The sequence below is a fragment of the Cervus elaphus genome, chromosome 19, assembly GCF_910594005.1.
Source record: "Cervus elaphus chromosome 19, mCerEla1.1, whole genome shotgun sequence".
Lineage (NCBI taxonomy): Eukaryota > Metazoa > Chordata > Mammalia > Artiodactyla > Cervidae > Cervus > Cervus elaphus.
In genome coordinates this window covers 51,958,791-51,982,878 of record NC_057833.1, presented here as the reverse complement: position 1 = coordinate 51,982,878, position 24,088 = coordinate 51,958,791, and the positions used below count along the sequence as shown (strand labels likewise).

The 24,088-nt window shown below is 41.1% G+C and overlaps 1 protein-coding gene across 10 annotated transcripts in view; it reads left to right on the top strand.

Moving 5' to 3' along the window:
• Positions 1-24,088, top strand: part of CD86 (CD86 molecule) — a 66,864-nt gene that overhangs the window by 17,338 nt on the left and 25,438 nt on the right. For 5 of the 10 annotated variants that reach the window (XM_043874941.1, XM_043874947.1, XM_043874943.1 and 2 more), the window contains exons 1-2: positions 3,738-3,895; positions 18,595-18,644. In XM_043874941.1, the coding sequence (XP_043730876.1) occupies positions 3,879-3,895; positions 18,595-18,644 (67 nt within the window). In that variant the 5' untranslated portion in view covers positions 3,738-3,878. Of the gene's footprint in view, positions 1-3,733; positions 3,896-18,594; positions 18,645-24,088 lie in introns of those variants that run through there. The other 5 variants (XM_043874940.1, XM_043874942.1, XM_043874944.1 and 2 more) reach the window with 2 other exon arrangements.

Here is a 24,088-nt window from a genome sequence, read left to right as displayed (position 1 = left end):
GGCCACAGAAAGCCAAATATATAAAACAACAAATACAACTGGAACTGGAAAATTCAGCTAAGTGTTCAGATGTTTCCAAATGCCACAGGTTTCTAGCTTTGCTTCCCAGAGTAGACCCTGACTACATGGTCCCAGAGGAACATCTCTTGAGCAAAGCTGGCCAAGGACATGGGGAAGGGGGTCTGTTTCCTCCACTCAGCCACTATCTATAAGCCACTCCCCTCCTGCTGCTTTCCCGATAGCCATGGCCTCCTCAGACCTAAGGACATCTGAGAGGAAGGCAGTAGAGGAAGCAGCCCCACACAGAAGGCAGATTTCTGAGGTTACCAGCAACTTCCTCCTCATTAACACAAGGAACTGATCTTCATTTTGCTTGACCTCTTCTCAGCATTTGAAACTGCTGGCCACCATCACTGTTGAACCCTCTGTATCCTTGGCTCTGATGAGCCTTGGTGAGGCCGCCTTATAAGATTTTTGAGTGGCACGGGCTTGGAAGGAATGGCTAATTTACAATGGATGAAATATGTGGGATTCAAAGTAATGTTGATTGGCTGAACACTGGCCTGAAATACTGATACACAAACAAGATGGGGCCAGAGGGTGGTGATCTGACTTGACGTGTGAAAAAAAAAGTCATGGTCGGCCAACCTCACAGTGGAAATGTATATAGGCTAATTTGATCTCAGACCCATTTACAAAAGTGATCTTGTCACTGCCTGTTTCATTCTGTGAGCAAAAAGATAGCTGACAAACTCAGGGAGATGGGTGCCAGTGTGAGAGCCACTGAGTTGATTAGGGTGCACATGTATGCGTGTGCTAAGTTGCTTCAGCTCTGTCTGACTTTTTATGATCCTATGGACTGTAGCCCACCAGGCTCCTCTGTCCACGGGATTCTTCAGGCAAGAATACTGGAGTGGGTTGCCATGCCCTCCTCTTGGGGATCTTCCTGACCCAGGGATCCAACCTGCATCTCTCATGTCTCCTGCATTGGCAGGCAGGTTCTTTACCACTAGCCCCACCTAGGAAGCCCCAGTTGATTATGGTTCTGGAGAAAAAAATCATACGAGGAACAGCTGATTATATTTAGTTTCAAGAAGAAACTATTAAGGAAATTTATAATATTTGCTTTGGATTTGGAGACTTTTATATCTGGATATAGATACATATATTCTGGTAGTTTTAGAAAACATGACAGGAACAAGTAGATTGTATTTCTGGGAGTGAGGAGTGAAAGGTGGATGGCAGGATTATTATAAAGAAGGCTTTTCTCTTAGAGCTGTCTCATCAGAGAGTGAGTTTTCCAACATTAGTGAAAAAGCAAAGACTGCACCTCCATCTATCAGAGATGATATCAAGGGGATTCCTTGCTTGAGTAAGAGACTGGAATGACTTCTGAGGTCCCTTAAACAACTCTGCATCTCTAAGTCATGGAGTAGGAGAATTCCATGACACTGTATTGTCCTTTATTTCTGCTGCCTGCCTCATCTCCCTGCACTTCTATGTTACAGCTTTGGAGGAGGCTGCCCTAAGCAAGAACTAAAGTAAGCAGATGAAAGAAGGGACATGGAAAACAGAAAATGAAAAAAAAAAAAACAACACTTTTTTTTTTTTTTTAAGGAAACTACTACATGCCACAATCTGTGCTAGGTACTATGTGTACAATTATGTCATCCTATCTGACCCTCATGATGAGATTAGAAGATATTTAGCATTACTTCTGTGAGGAAACTAAGACTCACAGAAGTTAAGTCACTTCCCTAAGAACACACAGCTATTAACTATAGGAGATGGCATTTGAACACACATATCTTTGATTCTGAAGTATAGTGTGACTTGTTATTTTTACTCATCCTTTATTTATGGCAAATGATACTGTTTTTTTTAAATTTTTAATATTGACATAAGGATTCCTTTTTAAACAAATTTACTTAAAGTAAGTTAAGAGAAAAATATTGTGCAAAAGATAGTACAGATTTCGCACAGATATGAAGTGAGACTAGTAGCCAGAATGACTGAAGTTTGGGAAGTGTTATTCCAAATGTTTTGATAGTAGGACTTTCCAATTTAGTCAGTCTTATATTTTGATTGCTGAGTACAAGGAAGAGAAGAAAATTTGAAAACTATATGGAATATGAATTAATTTGCTGTGCTCTGATAGGTGGGGTAATTTCATGTGTTACAATAAGGAAACCAAATAGACCCTTTCAAATTAAAAACCATACAATTGTAAAATCCAGAGGAAAACCCCAGGTGAGGCCTATTCGAATAAAGGATGAAGTTTCCAAAGTACACACATAAAGTGGCTGAGGGGAAGAAACGTGAGTGAGGGCCCAGGACCCACACAGGTTTTGAGAGGCCACAGTGGAAGGTGAAGGGGTTTACAAACCTGTTTGGGGGAAGAATGATCATCTTTCCAGTGACGGAAGGAAGATCTTTGTGGAAAGGTCAAAGTGAGGATTGGAAAGTCCAAAAAGAAGATGGGAAAGCAGTGATGAAGACTAAATAGCAGCAGAGCATGCTATGTGCCAGGTTATTTACATGCAAGACCTCGTTTGGTTTTCACAATCACATAGCAAGGAAGCTATTACTAGTCACAATTCATAGATGAGAAGACTGAGCTGGGAGATATTCTGTAATTTGCCCAGGGTCCAGTGGATCAAGCCAAGATTTGACCTTGGACTGACCACCAGTTCAAAAACCGGTGCTACTTCCCCTGGACCTCCTCCACCCAGACAACATCAAGCAGTTTTCATTTTGTCACTTTCAGTGTCTCCAGCCTCACAGAGCACCACCAGTCTCTAAGAGAAGAGGGAGGCCTGCTCAGAGGCAGGCTGTCTCTCCTCTGGACTCTAATGCTGCAGACAAAGAGGCACATAATTGCCCCCAAATTGAGCAGAAGGTATTGTAAGGCCTGATAAGGTCAGAAAAAAGAAGCCATGTGCTGGGCAGGATTATATATGTGAAGCCTGTTTCTGCCTAAGCACAGGGTTTGGAAAGATCCACATGGAATTCACATACCTTTCATACTTCTTCTTGTGACTCTTCCCCAGACTCAATAGTACCATCCACTAGGACTTCCCTGGTGGTCCAGTGGTTAAGACTCTGTGCTCCCAATGCAAGGGGCATGGGTTCGATCCCTGATTGGGGAACTAAGATCCCACCTGCCACATGGTGTGGCCAAAACAAAGAGTACCATCCACCTCCAGGAATAGTGGGCCAAGATAATAGAGACATTCTAGGCGAGGACAACTAGGATTAGATTAGGATAATCTGAAATAGGGGCTATGTGGGTTTATTGACTGCTAGCAGGATTCGTGGAGTGGTACTCAATGAGTGATTTGGGGCAAGGTGACAGGTGAAGAGCCAGGTCTCTCTGCTGTCTCTGATTGAGGGCTGTCTCCTGCAGCCCTGCTCAGCCAGACACAGTGTCTGGCATGTGGCTGCCCAGTAAAACATTTGCTGAACTGAGCTGATTCTTTTTACCTACAGACCTCTGTGATCTGTCAGGGAAGGTGTCTTTGCCATGTTTGTGGCTGGGCTGTCTTCGGGGGGTTTCCTCAGGGCTTTACAGTCACTAGCTCTCAGGAGTGTGTTTGTAGTCATTCTCATCAGTGGAAATGCCCACCTGCCAGCAGAAGTTATCTGGAACCAGAGAGAACACTGCCCCTGTCTGTGGTGTTATTTCTCTCTAGTCAGTTCCCCTTTCTACATTTGAGATCTAGCCTCAGCCCTGACATTATTTCTCTCTCTCTACGAGGAGTGTTAGGAGGTATGGGGAGCTCACAAAGGCTCCTCTTCATTTATTCTTGATCCCTTGCTTCTGTGTTCCTTGGGAATGCCACTGGGCTTATGCCTCTGGTCTCTTGGAGCTGCAGTGGATGGGCACTTGTGACAGGTATGTTCTCATGAGGCTCGTATGCCTTGGGGAGTGTGGTGTGGGGTCAGGCTGCATCTGGGGCAGATGTTCAAAGTTGGGGCTGACAGCAAGGGAGTGGGTAAGAAGGGGTGAGCGGCATGTGATTAAACCCTTTGACTATCAGGCTCGGTTCCTGGACTGTGTGCATTGGAGGTGGGACGTGACAAAAATGTGTCTCTTCAAGTCAGATCCCTTTGTCTGCTTTGATGAGCTGAGAGACATAAGAGGCAGGAAATAGAAGGCACCACTTACCAAACAACTGGAAGCCACTCCTGGCCTTGCAGTGCTGGGGGCTCCAAGCAGCTATGCTCCAGGAGAAGCTAGCCAAGCGTGCTGGCCCTGCCCGAACCCCTTGTGCCAGTGGAAAGCCCAGACGATGGGGCCCAAACTTACACACTCTGAAACAGCCTCTGCCTTCTTGTTTGGTCTTTCCCTTTGCCCATTTCTGCCCATTTGCCAGAAACCATTGCCTATTTCTTCTTTCAATCCAAGTGCCCCATCCCAATATCAGCCCCTCCTGGCACCAGAGACCAATAGCTTATTTGGAAAGAAATAGTCCTGGGTCAAAAAGAGCCCAGGCAGTGGTTTATCGTGTTCTGTATACCATGAACTTATTTGCATTTGCAAATAGCCTTAAAATAGTGCCTCCACTAATAGTTATTGAAGGTTCTGGAGAGACAGGTGAAAATAATTTTTGACCAAGGGAACTTCCCACTCCTCAAATTGTAAGAACTGAGGAGTCGACCTGTTCCTCCCAACCTCAGTCTTGGGACTCAGGCTCTGGATTAAAATGTCTATTTAATTACGTGCACAAGTTCAGAGTGTGATATTCTATTTACTGTTACAAATATTACTGTTTACATGAGCTATTCTGTGTATAATGAAAGCATTTATAAATCTCTGCTCATTCATGTACCCTAAATATATTTTTTGAATGCTTACTATATCCCAGGTCCTGGGTTTCTAACAAGGAGAATAAAAGACATGGCCCCTGTTCTCTTGAAGCTTCTAGCCTAACAGGAAAACACTAATTAAATACTCACACTAAAAATGACTGTGTAGCAACAATGCTCTGAAGAGAACAAATGGTTTTGTGATTGTGCTCACTGTTCAAGAACTATGTCTTTGAGCTTGATATTTTGTTTACTACAGTATTCCCAGATAACACATGTCCCCTCATAATGGAGGTGAGGATTAGATTTAATGGAATTGAGGCTAAAGTGGGGAGGGGAGAGAACATGAAAGGTGAAAAGACAGGCTAAGCTAGACTTCTTAGGAGAAATTCAAGGTTCAAATACCATGTTTCAAAAATCAGATAGAGGTAGGAGTTGAGTTTAGGGGTCTATGGGCCAGAAGATGGAAGCTGTAAGGACATAGAACTAGAACAAATGTGTCTGAAACAAATGAGGAGGCGGTAGGGAAGTTTCTGGAGTCATTCAGAGTCCAGGCAAATATGGATAATTCACCTTTCATGGTCAGGCAAGAAGGAAGGATAGGGCCCTAGGCTGAGCACCTAACCCTTTATTAGACCCTTGTCCTCATCTCTAATCAAAGCAGAGACTTTCTGAGCTACCCATCATAGTTTATTTAGGCTGGGTTTGGGAGAAAGATGCCATTTTGAATATACGTAGACAAAGAAAACTGTACCAAGTACTTTCCATCTCCCAGTCAAGATGGGAGAGGTCCCATTCCCTGTTCTTCTCCTTCCTTTCATGAATATGATTTCTTTCCAAGTTCCATTTCCTAGAGAAATTAAACTTAAATCTTAATAGCTAAAACCAAAAGACATTTCTCCTTTCCAGCTAGCATTTGCATTTTAATAGGGGCTTTCAAAAATGCCTTTACCCAAGGAATGAGTAATTTGGGAATTCCAAGCACCAGGGTAGGGCTAGCGCGTGGAATGGGGAGAAGGGGATGTCCCTCAGATTGTGCCCTTGAAACACTGGTTTTCTCTTTTTGACCATGATTCTGGTTCTGAGAGAGCAGGAAGGGGCTTCCTTAGGGGGCCAGAATTGGCATGGCTGCCTTTTGGTAAGTTCTGTGGGTCTTATTCATGGCAGGCAGAGCCCTTGACTGGATGTGCACAGAGAGAGGAACTTACAAAATTTTGCATGGTGCTTACCCATAAGAACTTTTTGGCAAAAGGGGGAAAATGGTTTCCAAAACCATTGATAAATCAAAAAAGCAGTATTTCTTGACTCAGAAAGGTCCGATTCTAGATATGACTAGAAAAACTGGGTATCTGTCTTATACACAGACTTGCTGTTGGGGGATGGGAAAGGTTAATTACTATTGCCATCTTACACTCCTTCTTCTGGGCAACTGAGGAGAATGGACTCTTACTTTTAATGCTTTCGTTATGTGCAATATTGGGAAATGAAGAAAAGCATCCCCCTGCTCCTTATGAACCTACTTAGACATTTCTTCATTGTACCTATGCCTCTTTGATCCTACTCCCCTTGTACCTGTATGGAAACACTGTGCTCCCAAATGGGTGAGGAAGATGACAGTTAATGAATGAAAGCAGTGTTGGGTAAGAAAATTCTCCACTAATGAGGACCCAAAGGGATTTATTCCAAGAAGAGACTGGAAACCAAGTCAGACATATGATCCAGCCTCAGCAAGGAGATGTGGCTGGTTAGGAAACTCAAGGAAAGCAGAGCTGAGGATGGGTGATGTGTATCAGTACCAGTCATCTCCCTTGTCCACCGGACACCAGGAATTATTCATATTTTCATCAAGGCATCACTCAGGCCCATCTCTTTCCTGTCATGCCTGCTTCCCCTAAGTGGGTTCAGCCTCTTCATCCCAAGGCTATAAGCTTTTAATATTGGCTTTCTTGATCACCCTCATACCAGTCCTCACTGCCTCCTTCAGGCCACTGACAGGCTTATTTTCTTTAAACTTTCATTGTATAACTTTTTTGCTCCCACACTATTAATCCCAAACTCCCAATTTTCTATCAAAACAAATATAAATTCCTTATCTGACTTTCTAGGCCATGTTCAGCTATCCTGTTCTTATACATGTGTGTGTACCTCAAGAATATGGCTGAAATATGTATCCAGTTAAACTCAATCAAACATTTGAAAGTAGTTCATCAGGAGGCAGTAGTTCCCTGAGCCACATTAACTGAATGCCTAGGATAGTACTACTGCGGGAATCTATCTGAAGGGCTGTCCAGGAAAGAATTGTCGGAAGCCTACAGAGCCTTTCAAGGACAGAGGCAGATGGCCACCACATCAAGTTCTGGACAATCAATAATTGCTAATATGAAAGGAAGACAGAAATTCTCTGAGAAAGATTCTCTTATGCAATGGCCTAGGCTGACATCTCTCTGGAGTGAAAGGATCAGACTGAGCTGGCTGGGAGCACGGGGTAGAAGCCTCATCTGCTTCAACTGAACTTGACTTTTTCCAGCAAGCAATAATATTCCTAGCTCACTCTGTTCCTGTCACCAGGGTACAGTTCTGAGACCAAAACTGACCTACTTTTAAGTCCCAGGTTAGATATCCCCATCTTTACCCCACCCTTCTGGACCATAGGATTACTTGCTGTTCTCTATCTCTTTTGAAACCTTGGACCACTTGTCAACTCAGAAGGTCCTCCACAGACCTGGGATCCTTTAAACATACCACAATGTGTGTGTGTGTGTGTGTGTGTGAAGTCGCTTCAGTCATGTCTGACTCTCTGCAATCCTATGGACTGTGGTCTGCCAGGCTCCTTTGTCCATGAGATTCTCGAGGCAAGAATACTGGAGTGGGTTACCGTGCCAGGGGGTTCTTCCCAATGCAGGGATTGAACCTGAGTCTCTTATGTCTCCTGCATTGGCAAGTGGATTCTTTATCACAAGTGCCACCTGGGAAGACCACCACACTATGTGTGCTGTGCTAAATCACTTCAGTTGTGTCTGACTCTTTGCGACTGTATACTATGCTAAAAGTTGGAGGAATGAAATTGGATGGGGGTAGAGAAAAGTGGTGTGTCCAGTTTTCTCCCAGAAATGTGGGTGTGTCCAGGTTTTCTCCCTTATTTTTCCTCCTTTCTGGGAATGTAATGAGAAGCTTCAAGGAAGACTTCAAAGTTATGCAGTTCAACCACCCACTCAATTAAAGAATCTCTTTTAAAATGTCTCCTCTGCGTTATTACTCTACTTTTGCCTGAGCAGTTCTGGTGATGAGGAGCTTATTATCTCATAAGAAAGTCCAGTCCTTGGCGGTAGCACTCTATTCAAAGTTCTTGATCACCTGAAGCTGAGATCTGGCTCCCTGTATCTTTCAGTATTGGAACTACTGTCCCTTTAACAACAGTGCAAGTGTCTTCCTGTGGGAGGGCCCTTAAATATTTGCAGACAGCTTTGGGCACTTGCAGGTTTCTCTGCTTAAAGTTAGTTACCCCCAGGCCTTTCGATTGTTCCTCATTTGACAGACTTTCATTATTCCCTGGTGAATCCCTTGATAAACTCTAATTTGCCATGGTCATTCAAGTATAACAGACCTCACTGAATGTGATACCACAAATGATGTGGTCTGATTAGCACAGAGCACAGTGACCACATTCTAAGAGCGAATTAACTTTTGGTTAGCCTTGCCACGCTGACATTTGTATGATTTTTGTATTTACTGCGGATAAGCTCTTCTCTATTTTCTACTATTCTACTTCACTTAAGTGTGGATCTTTAAGTGTACCCTGAGATTTAGCATGCTAGTATCATACTCTCTTTTCAGCTGACCAACTGACCAATAGCTATCTGGCTTATTCTCGTGCACATTTTTATGTACATCTGCACGTTTGAAAGCAGAAGTATGACTTCTGTGCTTTCATTCATAGTTTTACTAAACATGTAAAAATGAGAAAGTAAAAAACAGAGAGCCCCACAGTACCCACCTAGTTTCAGCCTATTAAACAAGAATGATTTCTCGTACTCAGTTGTTGAGTGAATGAATCAATCAATACATTGTTCTCATCCCCCATATTTAATCCATCATCATATCCTGCTTGTTATAATTCTAAATTCTGCTTGGACCTATCCATTTCTATCTACTTTTCCCACCACAACCTACAACAAAAAGCCATCTTCTTTCACTTAAATGACTACAGTAGCCAACTGATTGGTCTGGTGGCCTCTGCCCTGGCTTCTCTACTATCCATCTGCTACACAGTAGCCAGTCATCTTCAAAACGCAAACCTGATTATGTCACTCCTCTGCTGTTCATGTTGCTATCAGAATAAAGGACAAAATCTTTAACTGACCCACAATATAAGCACGGTCTGGCCCTTGCTGACCGCTCCAATCTTGTCCTCCACCCCTATACCCACATCAACCTTCTCTCATGTGCGTGCCCTCAGGGCCTTTGCACATGCTGGTCCCATTGCCTAGTACTTTCCAAGTCACTCTACCAACCTTCACCTACTTAGCACCTATTCAATCTGTTCTGCTTACCTGTTGATGCACCAGAAACTGCCCCCAAACTTAGCAGCTTAGAACAATGAATATTTTACTCTTTCTCATAACACGTGAGTCAGAAGTTCTGACAGCCTTCTAAGTGATTTTTCTGGTCCTCATGGCATCAACTTGGTCACTTAGCTGATGAATGGGCTAGTCTAGATGTATACTATCTAATTTAGTAGCCACTAGCCACATGTACCTACTGATTACTTGAAATGTAGCTCATCTTAAATGAGGTGTGTTGTAAGTATAAAATACCCACGTGATTCTGAAGATTTAGTACGGGAAAAATAATGTAAAATATTCATTAATAATTTTTATATTGATCACATATTGAAATAATATTTTAGATATTAGATTAGATAAAATATATTACTGAAATTAATTTCATTTGTTTTTAAATGTTTTAATGTGGCTACCAGACATTTTTAAATTACATATTTGGCTTGCATTATATTTCTATTGGACAGTGCTGATCTAGAACAAGTGTCAGTATTTTTTTTCTTTTCTATAAAAGGCCAGATAGAAAATATTTTCAGCTTTGCAGGCCATATGATCTCTGTCACAGCTTCTCAACTCTATCACTGCAGTACAAAAAACAGTCAAGGACAATAATTAAAGTAGTGGTTATAGCTGCATTTCAACAAAACTTTATTTGTAAAAATAGGTGGTGGTCTGATTTGGTCTTCAGGCTGCAGTTTGCTGACCTTTGATTTAAAGGATTCAGGATTTTATTCACATATTTGGTGGGTTGGCAGAAATGGCTGGAAGGCTGGTTTCAGCTGGGACTGTTGACCCAAATGCCTACACACGGCATTTCCATGATGGTGGTCTCAGTAGTGGGACATCTTGTATAGTGGCTCTGAGCCCCATATTCCAAGAAAGACAAACACTGCAAGACTTCTTTTGACCTAGCCCCAGAAGTCCTAAACATCCCTTCTAGGGTACTCTATTGGTCAAACAAATGTCTAAGGCCAGCCCAGACTCAAGGAGAGGAAATTAGAGGTCACAAAGGGGTAGGAGGGAGGAGTAGCAAAGAATATGTGTCCATCTTTAATCTATCACATCATTCTTCAAATCTCAGTTTAGACTAGACCTATTATGGGCCCTCCAAGCACCATGAAGCTCTCCTCTGTAGCACTTGTCATCATTGTAATTTTACATGTATTTGTATGATCATCATCCTGCTCATCTACTAACCTATAATCAACTATAGGAAGAGGAGTCCTTTCCAGTTTTGCTCATCATTCTATTCCCAGCACCTCGAACAAGGCCTGGCTCCATAAATATTTGTTAAATGAACGAACAACCTTGGGGCACAGCCAAGTATCTGTATGAATATGTATCCCCACATTTTTCCACTGCTCTCAAGCATGTCACGAGACACCCTGTCAGAAGTTAAAATTCAGATACAGTCAATTCCCAGCAACCTTCTTATTTTGCAGTTCAGAAACTTTGTGAAAAAGGAAATAAACCTACCCTATTCCTCCAAGGACCTACAAGGTAATCATAGCTGTTCTAAGGGTAGAGCTTCAGGTTCTGGTGCCCTGAGAAGTGATTGACACAGCGTGTCACCCTGAGGCCAGTCAAGGCCCTGGGCAGCTTGTCCTGCCTTCACTGTCTTCTCCCTAAGCTGGCAGTGCCCATCCAGCATGCTTGCTTGGCCAGTCACAGTACAAGCTGGCAGAAAACAAAGTACTGGGGTCTGAACATTGGAATGAGGCCAACCTAGTCCTCCCTCCATGGAAATTATGGCATCTTTTGCTTTGTTCGGAACAAGGACTCTCATATGTGCTGGGAGGAGATGAATGAGTCCACCTTCCACACTGGCCTGGAGCTTGAATGGTAGCTATTTGTGGACACTCTGTTTTTCTTTTTAGCTCTGGGTTAGGAATCAAGGCCTGAACATCTTTACACTCCCTCACAACCTCTAGAACAAGCCTGACACTGAGTAAATTCACTACATGTTTGCATGAGACTGTCTCAATGAACAACCTTCATTAGACACCAGAAAACCTATCAGCATTTTTCCTGGTGCCCTGATCACCACTAATATTCTAGACAAAGTAGTGAAATAGGGAACTTTTTTTGCTGCTCCCCAACTTCTGCCTTGGAATCTTTCTCTCACTTCCTGAGCCATCATATGTGTACTCCCCTGTCCCACCCCGTGACTGGCCAACACCACCTCACCATATCTGCGTACGGCCTTTCGTCTGAACTAGATCCCACATCCTCCTGCAGACTTGAGACGAAAAAGAGCTCTTCTTAATCCCCTTTGTTCTGTCCCAATGCACGTAGTTCCCAGAACTCTTCTAGGTGAAGCTTTGCTGAAACACAGTAACATGTGTCTGGAGGTCAGCCCAGGCCAACAAACTCATTACCTGTCCGGGGCTGGGGTGGAGAGAAGCATTCTCTACCTGGCACGTAATAGGTGCTCAAGCAATATTTGTGGACTGGATGGCAGCTCAGGACAGAAATGTCCCTGATACACAGGGACACTGTGGTCCATCCTACATCTAGCCCCGCCTGTCCCCCTGAGTGTCTCACTCTGATTCTAGGAGCTGCCATCACACCTGGATCCAGGGATGTGTGCTGTTCCCTTGTTACCCTGAGAGTGGGTAGAATTGATATCTTTTTTCCTTGCTCCTAAAGCACACTTGGGGCTTCCCTGGTGGCTCAGTGGTAAAGAATCTGGCTGCCAACACAAGAGATTCAGGTTTGATCTCCAGTTCGGGAAGATGGAGAAGGGAATGAAAACCCACTCCAGTATTCTTGCCTGGAGAATCCCATAGACAGAGGAGCCTGGCAGGCTACCGTCCATGGGGTCACAAAAGAGTTGGACATGACTGAGTGACTAAGCAATAACAACAGCACATCTGAAACCAACTGGAACTTTTAAAGGAACTATACAAGAGTTAAAAAGAACACAATGAATGATGGATGGAAACTAAATTTCTGGTGGTGAGCAAACTGTAGTGTATACGGAAATGGAAATATAATGTCGTATGAAGTGGAAATATAATGTTGTATACATGAAAAAAATGTTGTAAACCAATGTTATCTCAATAAAATTGAAAAAGAATGCAGGGAAGAAACTCTATTTCTTTACCTGCAACATGGGGAAATAAAATCCCACCTTGCTGTGAGGAATAATACACTTGGTCGTTGAGTTGACTCTCACTCACATTCTATGATGGCCAGGTATGTAAAGTAAGAGAAGATAGTGTCTGATGGGTGCTTTTCTTTAGTTTTGGAGGTGAACCTCCAGCTAAATAGAACGTTGAAACTCGTTCTAGGTTTTTGGCCAGTTCAGTCACCTACAGACTTTATTCTGCTCACAACTGACAGAAATATCCTCACAGAGAATCTCCCCTGTAAATTCTTAGGTTCTTTCCTCTCCCAATCCCCTTTCTTCTCTCTCCCTCCAAAACCTAGAGTTTCTACTTCTCGGGCCCTCTGGAGAAAGTCATGACTCGTAGTTGTGGTTAAGAGTTCATTGCACAGGGAGCAGTGACATTTCTGCTCTGCCTCACAGCCAGTGACATTGAAGAAAACTGGCCCCTTACACACACTCCATGGCTCGAGTGGAGAGAAATTTTTCACATGTATAAAAGAGTATATTTTTATACATTCATACTGTCTAAAAGAGTATCATGACACTCTCGAGTTTTAGCCCTATATTTTAATAGGGCCTCTGGTAAACCTTAAGTGTTGGTCAGGATGGTATGCAGTCTCTAAGTTAGTTAGGGAAGTTTACTAGGAATATCACTTCTGGGGCAGGATTTCAAGGACAAACATGATTGCTCTTCCCAAAAATCCATAAAAGGCTTTGATAGAAGTATGTTAGGCTTAGATTTATTTTCTATCATCTGTTAGGTTTATTGTACGTAGTTTGAGAGAATGATACCAGTATCAATGAGAGGAAGTTAAGGAGAGGCAGCTTCTCACCCAGGAGAAGACAGAGATTCCAAATAGAGAAGCAAAAAATAATTTTGATGTCCTTCTCAGACCCGGTGCTCCTTCCCACTGAATAAATTACAGGGATCATCTGTCCAGGATTTCCCAGGACCATACAGATTTCATGTAATTATTTGAATTAAAGGTGATTCATTAAATTTATACCAAAGTATAATTTTGATGGTGTGTCCTATTTGATACATCACCCAGGGAGGAAAAAAACTTTGATTACATCAAACATACTGATACTTGGTTTGCAAACAGTGTGAGATTTTTATACTAGGTAGGAGTTCAGACTCACAGGGTTCACAGTCCACAGAATCTATGACAAATTGGATATTGGTAGTGATTTAGGATGATGAAGTGCACAGGAATTAAATAGAGAACTCCTTTACCTTACGATCCACCAATCCCACTCCTGGGCATATATCCAAAGAAAACTCTAATTCAGAAAGATACATGTACCCAGTGTTCATAGCAGCACTACTTACAGTAGCCAAGACATGGAAGCAATGTTCAACAGATGAGTGGATAAAGAACGTGTGGTATATATACAGTGGAATATTACTCAGCCATAAAAAGGAATGAAATCATTCCATTTGTAGCAGCATGGATAGACCTAGAGATTATCATACTAAATGAAGTAACTCAGACATGGAAAAGACAAATATCATATGCTATTACTTACATATGGAATCTTTATGATACAAATGAACTTATTTATAAAATGGAAACAGACAGATATAGAAAACATATTTATGGTTGCCAAAGGAAGAAGAAGGGAAGGGATTAAATTAGGAGTCTAGGATTAACAGATACAAAACTACTATATATAATATCAACAGCAAGCTCCTACTGTAACTCACAGGGAACTATATTCAGTATCTTGTATTAAACTATAATGGAAAATAATCTGAAAAAGAATATATACATATATACAACTAAATCATTTTGATGTACACCAGAAATTAACACAACATTTTATATCAACTATACTTCAATTTTTAAAAAACAGAGCTCTTTTTCCAGATTCTACCACTTACTGGTGTCAGCTTTGGCCCAAAAGATAGTGCCCAAGTTCTGAAACTTATTAAAATACTGGAAGGAAGGCAGAACAATTGGGAGAGAGTGCGAGGTACACAGATTGGACACCTACTATGTGCTTTGGCAACTGAATATATTTGTAACTCACTGTCACAAAACACAAATTTTCTCATTGTTCACTAATTAGCACTAATTTTTTAAATATAAAATAGCTCTACAAATCAATAAAAAAAAAGGCCAGTGACTAATTAGCACTAATTTTTTAAATATAAAAGAGCTCTACAAATCAATAAGGAAAAAAAAAAGGCCAGTGACCCAAATTAATAATAGGCAAAAGAAATGTACAGATATGGAATAGAAAATATTATCTCTTGTACATTTGAAATGATGCTCATACACAAAATAAAAGAAATTCATTTAAAAATTATAGTGAGAAACACCTCACACCCTTTAGGATGGGTACTAAAGAAAAGAATTACAGAAAATAACAAGTGTTGGCAAGAATGTGGAGAATTGGAATTCTTGTACACAGTTAATGAGAATGTAAATGATATATCCAGGGAGAAACAATATGGCAGTTCCCTCAAAAATTAAAAATAGAATTACCATATGATCCAGTAATTCCACTTTCGAGTATATACTCAAAAGAAATGATAGCAATGTCTGGAAGAGATATTTGTACACTCGTGATCATAGCATAATTCACAGCAGCCAAAAAGAGGAAGCAACTCGGATGTCCATCAACAGTTGAATGGATAAACAAAATGTGGCATTTACATACAATAGGATATTATTCAGCCTTAAAAAGAAAGGAAATTCTGACACGTGCTACAAAATGCTTGAATCTTGAATACATTATGCTAAGTTAAATAAACCAGACACAAAAGACAAACATTGTATGAGTCTACTTATATGAGGTGCCTAAAGTAGTCAAATTCATGGCGATAGAAGGTAGAATGATGCTTTTCAGGGACAGAGGGAGTGGAGAAGCGTGTGGAGTTAGTATTTAATGGGTACAGAATTTCAGTTTTGCAAGATGAAAGGAGTTCTGGAGATGGGTGGTAGTGATGGTTGCACAACAAATGTAAATGTGTTTAATATTACTGCACACTTTAGAAATGAGTAAGATGGTAAATTTTATGTTATGTGTATTTCATGACAACAAAAAAGGAATTTTTTAAAAATTACAATGAGATGTCATTTTAACCTTCCCTACTGGTAAAGATCAATATTAAAAAGCAGAGACATTACTTTGCTGACAAAGGTCCTTCTAGTTAAAGCTATGGTTTTTCCAATAGTCGTGTATGGATGTGAGAGTTGGACTATAAAGAAAGCTAAGCACAGAAGAATTGATGTTTTTGAACTGTGGTGTTGGAGACAATTCTTGAGAGTTCCTTGGACTGCAAGGAGATCCAACCAGTCAATCCTAAAGGAAATCAGTCCTGAATATTCATTGGAAGGACTGATGCTGAAACTGAAACTCCAATACTTTGACCACCTGATTCAAAGAGCCAATTCATTAGAAAAGATGCTGGGAAAGATTGAGGGCAGGAGGAGAAGGGGACAACAGAGGATGAGATGGTTGGATGGCATCACCGACTCGATAGACAGGAGTTTGAGCAAGCTCTAGGAGTTGGTGATGGACAGGGAAGCCTGGTGTGCTGCAGTCCATGGGGTCACAAAGAGTCAGACACAACTGAGCAACTGAACTGAACTAATTGGTAAAGATTACGAATTAGAAATCTTTTTTGGCAAAATCTATATGAAAATAAGGACACTCATGCTGTGATTTTTTTTTTTTTTTTCATGCTGTGATTTTGTTGGTGGAAACATAAGCATCTAGTTTTAAGGGAGAACAATTTTCCAATATGTGTGAAGATTAAAATTGAAGTTGCTTTTTAACTTTTTGGTCAAGCCATTCTGCTCCTAGGAAGATAGCTTATTCTCACATATATGATTTGGCATATGATCAAGGCTCTTCATTGCAGCAGAAGATTGGAAAAAACCCAAATGTCTATTGATAGGGGCTGGTAAAGTAAATTATTGCCATCCAATAGAAAACACCAGAATAATATGCAACTGTTAGAATGAGGATACCCAGTATGTGTGGACACAAAAAAAATCTCCAAGGGAGTAGTTAGTGTGCAAAACTGCATTATAGTGTGCTAACATTTGTGCTTTATAATAAAATTTTTTTAAAAAATGGGTCTAAGTTTTCATTTCTCTTTGTCTCAAATAAGTGCAAGTAGAGGCAAGAAACTGCTAACAGGTAAAAGTGGTCAACACTTATTGCTATGGGGAGAAATCAAACTGCTAGAGGGCAGGGTTGGCACGGAGTTACTTTCCACTGTTTATTGCCCTTGTATTTCAAATTTAGTACTATGAGCAGGTATGATCTATTAAAAAATTTTTATTTAAAAAAAAAGAAATTACAGTCCAGAAGGAAAGAAACATAACAAATACTTTCAGCTTAAAGTCATGCACTAGGTGTTATGGGAAAGGAAAGGAAGGGTGTCTAGCATAACCCACAGGCATCAAAGATGGCTTCTAGACAAATTACCTGCAGGGAAGAAATGTATGCTATTGGATCAGGAATAGTTGTATACTTTCACCTGAGCATTCGTTTATTTTTATCTCATGGACAGATCTTGAAATTGATTCACCAATTAGAGTTTCCTTATCACTTTAGCTGTTAAAAAGTTAACAAGCCAAACTTGTGACCCATATCATACAAAGTGGGCAAATTTCTATGGTAAGCATTTAGCTTTGGCATTGTACTTGACTCCATTTTGTATTCCTACATCTGGTTTGCTTTTCCCCTGTTTGTAATGTTGTTCATCTTCCCTATTCTATGCTTCCCTGTAAGCCACTCTACAGCCTTTTTGGTCTAAGTTGGGGTAAATGGGTGAATGAAGAAAGGTGGAGGGCAGGAAAAGAAAAGAGAGAGCATGGAGGTTATAGAGCAATGCCTATCATTTTCCTTGGCTCCATCACATAGATTAAGTGAACACTAGTACAGGATTATCAAAGTGGGCTCCTTAGACCAGGAGCATCACTAATCATCTGTGAGTTTGTGAGTCATGGATTTCACTCAATCTACTAAATCAGAATTGCTGTGGAAAAGGCCCAGGAATCTGCTTTAACATGCCCTCCAGATAATTTTTATGCACATTAATGTTTGAAAACTGCAGGGAAGCCAAAGAAAAATTGATTTCTAAACATGAAAGTGAAAGTCGCTCAGTCGTATATGACTCTTTGAGACCCCATGGACTTATACAGTCCATGAAATTCTCCAGGCCAAAATACTGGAATGGGTAACCTTTCCCTCTCCAGGGGATCTTCCTAACCCAGGAATCAAACCCAGGTCTCCCACATTGCTGGCGATTCTTTACCAGTTGAGCCACCAGGGAAGCCCAAGAATACTGGAGTGGGTAACCTATCCCTTCTCCAGAGGAGCTTCCCAACCCAGAAATTAAACCAAGGTCTCCAGAATTGCAGGCAGATTCTTTAACAACTGAGCTACCAGGGAAGCCATAAATACTTTCTATTTGCCCCACCATATCCTTTTATTGGTCAAGATAATAATGCTGCTATTGCCGTTTTAGTTGCTCAGTTGTGTCTGACTCTTTGCAACCCCGTGGACTGTTGCTTACCAGGCTCCTCTTTCACCATGGGATTTCCCAGGCAAGAATACTGGAATGGGTTGCCATTTCTTTCTCAGCTACTTCAGTAAACAACTCCCAAAATTTCATTAACTTAACACACCAAAATTTTATTTTTTGTTCACATCACAGTCCAATATAGATCACTGTGGGGTGTTAAGAGCTGTTTTATTAATTTGTTCAGCCAATCAGCTTCTTTCATAGTGAGGCTTTACCATCTTCTGGCTGCTTGGACTCCTCCTCTGGATCCTCTGCATCAAAGAAGGCAGGGGATGGAGGCAAGAGAAAGGCTTTAGCGCTGTGGTACCTGGAAGTAATGCCCATCTTTTCTGCTCACAATTCCACTGGTCAAAACCCAGTCACACGGCCTACTTAGTATGGGGGTGGGGGCTGGGAAATAGGGTATGTCTGTAGGTTTAGGAGAAAAAGAAAATGGCTTTGATGAACACACTGTATCATCTTTGCCACACCCATGCGCCGAAGTGAATTTCAAACTCGACTTTGTCACATTTTGGTTTTCGGTTTCATTTTCTAATCGAGTTTTATCTTCTCTGTTTTAACTCTAGCACCATGGGACTGCGAAACACTCTCATTGTGATGGCCCTCCTGCTCTCTGGTAAGCACACTTTTGGCTTTATAAAGTCCTATAATCCTCCTACTGTCTCCCCATGAACCTGAACAGCAAGCTGGGGCTTGAGACTTGATGGGTTTTACTCACTTTCTATTCAGCGTTCACAAGACCACAAGCCAAAAAGACTTTCATGGAGAAGAAGGAAGCATCACAGTTGAGAACATGTATCTCAGCTGATGGCAGGTCCAACCTGAGATGGAGCCCAGGCCTTCTGCCATCTTACACCTGCTTAAATGCCCCTCAGCTAATCATATCAGCTGCTTTACCATCAAGCTAAGGGGCTAAGCTTCAGGGCTTCTCACCTGCACAGTTCTTTCCAAACCACTCCAAGACCTCAGGAGGAGCCTTAACAGTGCAGTCACGGTCTTAGGTCTTAGTAAAGTTTTTATTAGTAAGATATTTTAACCACAAGAAGTTAAGACCATTGTCTCTTTCCACTGTGACTTTTTTACTGTCTCTCTGTCACATTCTCCCCCTATTGAGCAGCGTTGCAGTTGCCATGGGCATTTTGTTTTGTGTTCTGTATTCTTTTTCTTAAAGAGCTCCTCTCTACTCAAAATAAATTTTAGAAGTGTCAGGCCTCAGAAAACTCAAACCTTCCTTGTTTGCTGCTTTCTCTCAATTTACTTTCATCAGTAAACTGGGGCTGGCCAAGGTTCCTGCCACCCATCTTGGGACTGGGTGCCGTTAGTTTCTCCTGACCCAGGCTCTTCCTGCTGCTTGTCTTCCCCACCCTCCGCACTGAGAGGGAAGCATCCTGGTCCTGGTGTGGGGCAGACGGGGAGGGGTAGCCCACCTGCTGTTTGCTGCAGCAGAGCACAGGCTGCCCCTAACTAACTAGACTGGCCATGAGCTCACCTCCTCCCAGTGGCCACACATAAGGCCCTTGGCCACTGACCTCATCCCTGCTGTGGTTGACAAAGAGTCAGGCTACGAGGGAAAGAGTCTCCCTCAGATCGATGCTGGCTGGGACAGGCTTTTGGGGATGTGCTTTCTGCTTAGCACCCTGGAGCTTTCTGTGTCTGTGCTATAGACATGTTACCTGATCTACAGATGGGCTAACAGATCACTGACTTTGGTCATAATACTAGCTTTCACCTCCCAGGACCAATATGATTTGCTATTTTAACTCTTGAGAAAGTAGAAGTTATGTGTGAGCAGGGGCAGAGAGAAAAGAGTTGAAGCAAAGCTTTGGAGAACATTATCCAGCAAGAACCTCTTCCCATCCCACTTCTAATTTTTTTATTTGACAAGCATACAGATGTAGCACTTACAAAAACTTTGTGCCAGGTACTGTTCTAAGCATTTTATAGATATTAACTCATTTAAACACCATCATAACTCTGCTTTAGGTCTTGTTATGATTCCCTATTTTACAAATGTACAAACTAAAACCCAGAGAGGTTAAGTAATTTGCTTAAGACAACATTGCTGATAAGTGGCAGAGCTTGAGTTCATACCCAGCAGTATAGATGCAGCATCTGTTCACTTCACCTTGACACAATGCTACTTCTCCTAACTCTTGCTAGGGAACTCTCCATATAGTAGGATTTGTCCCTTGGGCACCCAAACAGGTTTGATAGATCATGTGGCTTGTGCCTCAGTCAAGTTCACAATTTTCCCATCAAATACATCCTCCAAGTTCCCTGCAGTCAATTCCTTAGCTGTCCCTACAGCTTGGGCCCTTGTCTTTCTCATACGGTGACCAGCCCAGGTCTTATAACTTGGGAGAGAAGAAAAAAAAAATGGCCTGAAAACAAATTTCAGAAAAGTCTGAATTGAGATATCATTCACCCCTTCTCCCCCTAAACTTTCTGACTCTGCCCATGGAAAGTGAAAATAAAACTGAGAAACCTCACCAAAATTGAGTCCAGGTGTCACTTTTGCCCTTGCTTTGCGTTTGAAACTGCTTGGACACTTCCTGACTTCTGAAAAGAGTTGTCAATACTGAAATTTTAAAAATAACTCCTCCAAATAGAAGTCATTTAAGCTTTATGGTGATGAGAGAATAGTGGTTATATTTTTGGCAGTACAAATTTAAAGTGGGATAGAAGATAGAAGACAGTGACACTTGATTAGAAGATAATATTGCCAGTACTTCACACAGGATTAAAAATAGCAACAACAACAAAACAGATTTCATTCTTATGTAAAGAATGAAAAGGAATCCATCTAAATCTCATCTTTCTTCTCAGGGCACATCTCTGCTTACTGGGTTGGCGAGCAGTGACCTACTCATCGGCAGGCATCCAAAGGGAGAAAGGGGATGCAATTGACCCAGCAAAAACACAGGGCTGAATAATTCATTTGACAGCAGATATAAAACAATGCAGTGAAATAATTCTGTTTCTCCTTTTCTCCCTAATATGTTTTGTGTCTTCCCCTAGTCATGGAAATCAGACAATGTATTTGCTGACTCTGCCCATGAGGCAAAAATTGGATGAGAGTTTGAAACCTAAAAGGGCAAGAAGGCAGCCTTCTTGCATAATTAGATTATAATTTGTGTTTAGATTATAATTTGTGTTTAGTAGATAATAACTTGTGTTTATAAAGCTAAAGGAATGTTGAGCTGCCACTAGCAAAGGTACCTCTAACTCTCCAGCTCTGTTTGCTGCTATCCCAGTACCTCCAGTAATACTTAAATCTGGAGTCAGAGTGGTATTTGGGAAATCAATAGTTCACAAATCAGGAGGAAGTTTCTTCTTAGTTTGACTTCTGAAGGATGCTCTCTTATTGTCTGGAGGTTCTCTGGGTCCTAGGGCTTCTCATTTCTCTTGAACAATACTTCTGGTTGAACAATTAATATTCCAGGAGTAGTTGGGGGTTCTTCCTTCACTTTTAAGATTTACATAAAATTGGCTCAAACCTTCATTTTCTATATGGTATAAATGTTTATTGCTTCCCCCGGATTTTTCCAGGTTCCTATATGGGTGGTTGCATGTTTATATAGCTACTTTGACTCCCACTTCCTGTTGCTGTTGATAGTGGTCACTATAATCACAGAGGTGGATAGATAATTCAGACCTAATTCCCAAATTCCCAAAGAAGTGTCATGGAGCCTCAAGGTTCTCCTTTTGGAGTCACTCCTTTAAAATTAAGGTACTGTTTCGGGGGTCTTTGAAATACTTGTATGCTTCCCAGTAGGGAGTATCTTACTTCTGAAGTAGTGGATCATCTTAATGTTTAGTAGGTTCCAGAGAGAATGGGCTGTCTGACAAGTTAATTTATTGGAAGATGGTCACTGAATAGGGTAAGCATGGGGTTGATTGGGAGCAGGGGTAATATTTGTAGGGAACAGAGAGGCTCCAGTGGCAAACAAACTACTTTGGGAAGAGGCAAGAGTTTGAGAGACTGTAGTTTGTTTTTCCTTTGTGAGAGATCTTAATACCATCTCCAAATTACGCAACTCGGGATTTCAGTCCCCTCGGTACTGTTGAGATTTACAGAAGCAAAAATACTTGTAACCCTTCCTTTATAGCCATTGGCAGCCACAGGGCCAAATTCCAGGGCCTCAAAATTACAAAAAACTCTTTCAATATCCTCTAACAGTATTTACCCATCCTTGGTTTCATTTTCACTTTCTTTCATTCCTTCTCCCTGTAGATATCTCTATTAAAAAGTATTCAGCTCCCTGTACTACTTAAAAATCACTTCTCTGGTCCTTACAATAATGTAACAGGCGAGAGAATAAAAATAGTTATGTATAGTTGTGGCCACAATATACATGCAAATCACTGAATATGTTTTATTCAGTATTGTTTCATACACACTGTCTCAAGTTTCTAAGTTCTTTTCATTTTTATAATTTTTGAAACTATTAGTTCAATGAGTAGAAATGCTGTAATTTGCTTTATTTGTATGTGTGTGTTTTATTCATTCAGAAATAATTGCCCCCATTGTCTTCTTTGATTTATGGTTGCTGAGAAGTTTTCATTCTAATTGTCATTGGTTTTTTGTTTGGTTTTTTTTTTTTGAATTTTTTAAAAATTTATTTATTTATTTATTTTACTTTAAAACATTGTATTGGTTTTGCCATACAATGACTTGAATCCGCCATGGGTGTACATGTATTCCCCATTCTGAACTCCCACCTCCCTCCCCATCCCATCCCTCTGGGTCATCCCGGTGCACCAGCCCCAAGCATCCTGTATCATGCACCGAAATTGGACAGGCGATTCGTTTCACATATGATAATTTACATGTTTCAATGCCATTCTCCCATATCATCCCACCCTCACCCTCTCCCACAGAGTCCAAAAGACTGTTCAATACATCTATGTCTCTCTTGCTGTCTCGCATACAGGGTTATCGTTACCATCTTTCTAAATTCCATATATATGCGTTCGTATACTGTATTGGTGTTTTTCTTTCTGGCTTACTTCGCTCTGTGTAATAGGCTCCAGTTTCATCCCCCTCGTTAGATTGATTCAAATGTATTCTTTTTAATGGCTGAGTAATATTCCATTGTGTATATGTACCACAGCTTTCTTATCCATTCATCTGCTGATGGACATCTAGGTTGCTTCCATGTCCTGGCTATTATAAACAGTGCTGCGATGAACATTGGGGTTACACGTGTCTCTTTCAATTCTGGTTTCCTCAGTGTGTATGCCCAGCAGTGGGATTACTGGGTCATATGGCAGTTCTATTTCCAGTGTTTTAAGGAATCTCCACACTGTTCTCCATAGTGGCTGTACTAGTTTACATTCCCACCAACAGTTTAAGAGGGTTCCCTTTTCTCCACACCCTCTCCAGCATTTATTGCTTGTAGACATTTGGATAGCAGCCATTCTGACTGGCTTGTAATGGTACCTCATTGTGGTTGTGGTTTGCATTTCTCTGATAGTGAGTGATGTTGAGCATCTTGTCATGTGATTTTTAGCCATCTGTATGTCTTCTTTGGAGAAATGTCTGTTTAGTTCTTTGGCCCACTATTTGACTGGGTCTTTTATTTTTCTGGAATTGAGCTGCAGGAGTTGTTTGTATATTTTTGATTAATCCTTTGTCTGTTGCTTCATTTGCTATTATTTTCTCCCATTCTGAAGGCTGTCTTTTCACCTTGCTTATAGTTTCCTTTGTTGTGTGCAGAAGCTCTTAATTTTAATTAGGTCCCATTTGTTTATTTTTGCTTTTATTTCCAATATTCTGGGAGGTGGGTCATAGAGGATTCTGCTGTGGTTAATGTCGGAGAGTGTTTTGCATTGGAGAGTGTTTTGCCTATGTTTTCCTCTGGGAGTTTTATAGTTTCTGGTCTTACATTTAGATCTTTAATCTATTTTGAGTTTATTTTTGTGTATGGTGTTAGAAAGTGTTCTAGTTTCATTCTTTTACAAGTGGTTGACCAGTTTTCCCAGCACCACTTATTAAAGAGATTGTCTTTTCTCCATTGTATATTCTTGCCTACTTTCTCAAAGATAAGGTGTCCTTAG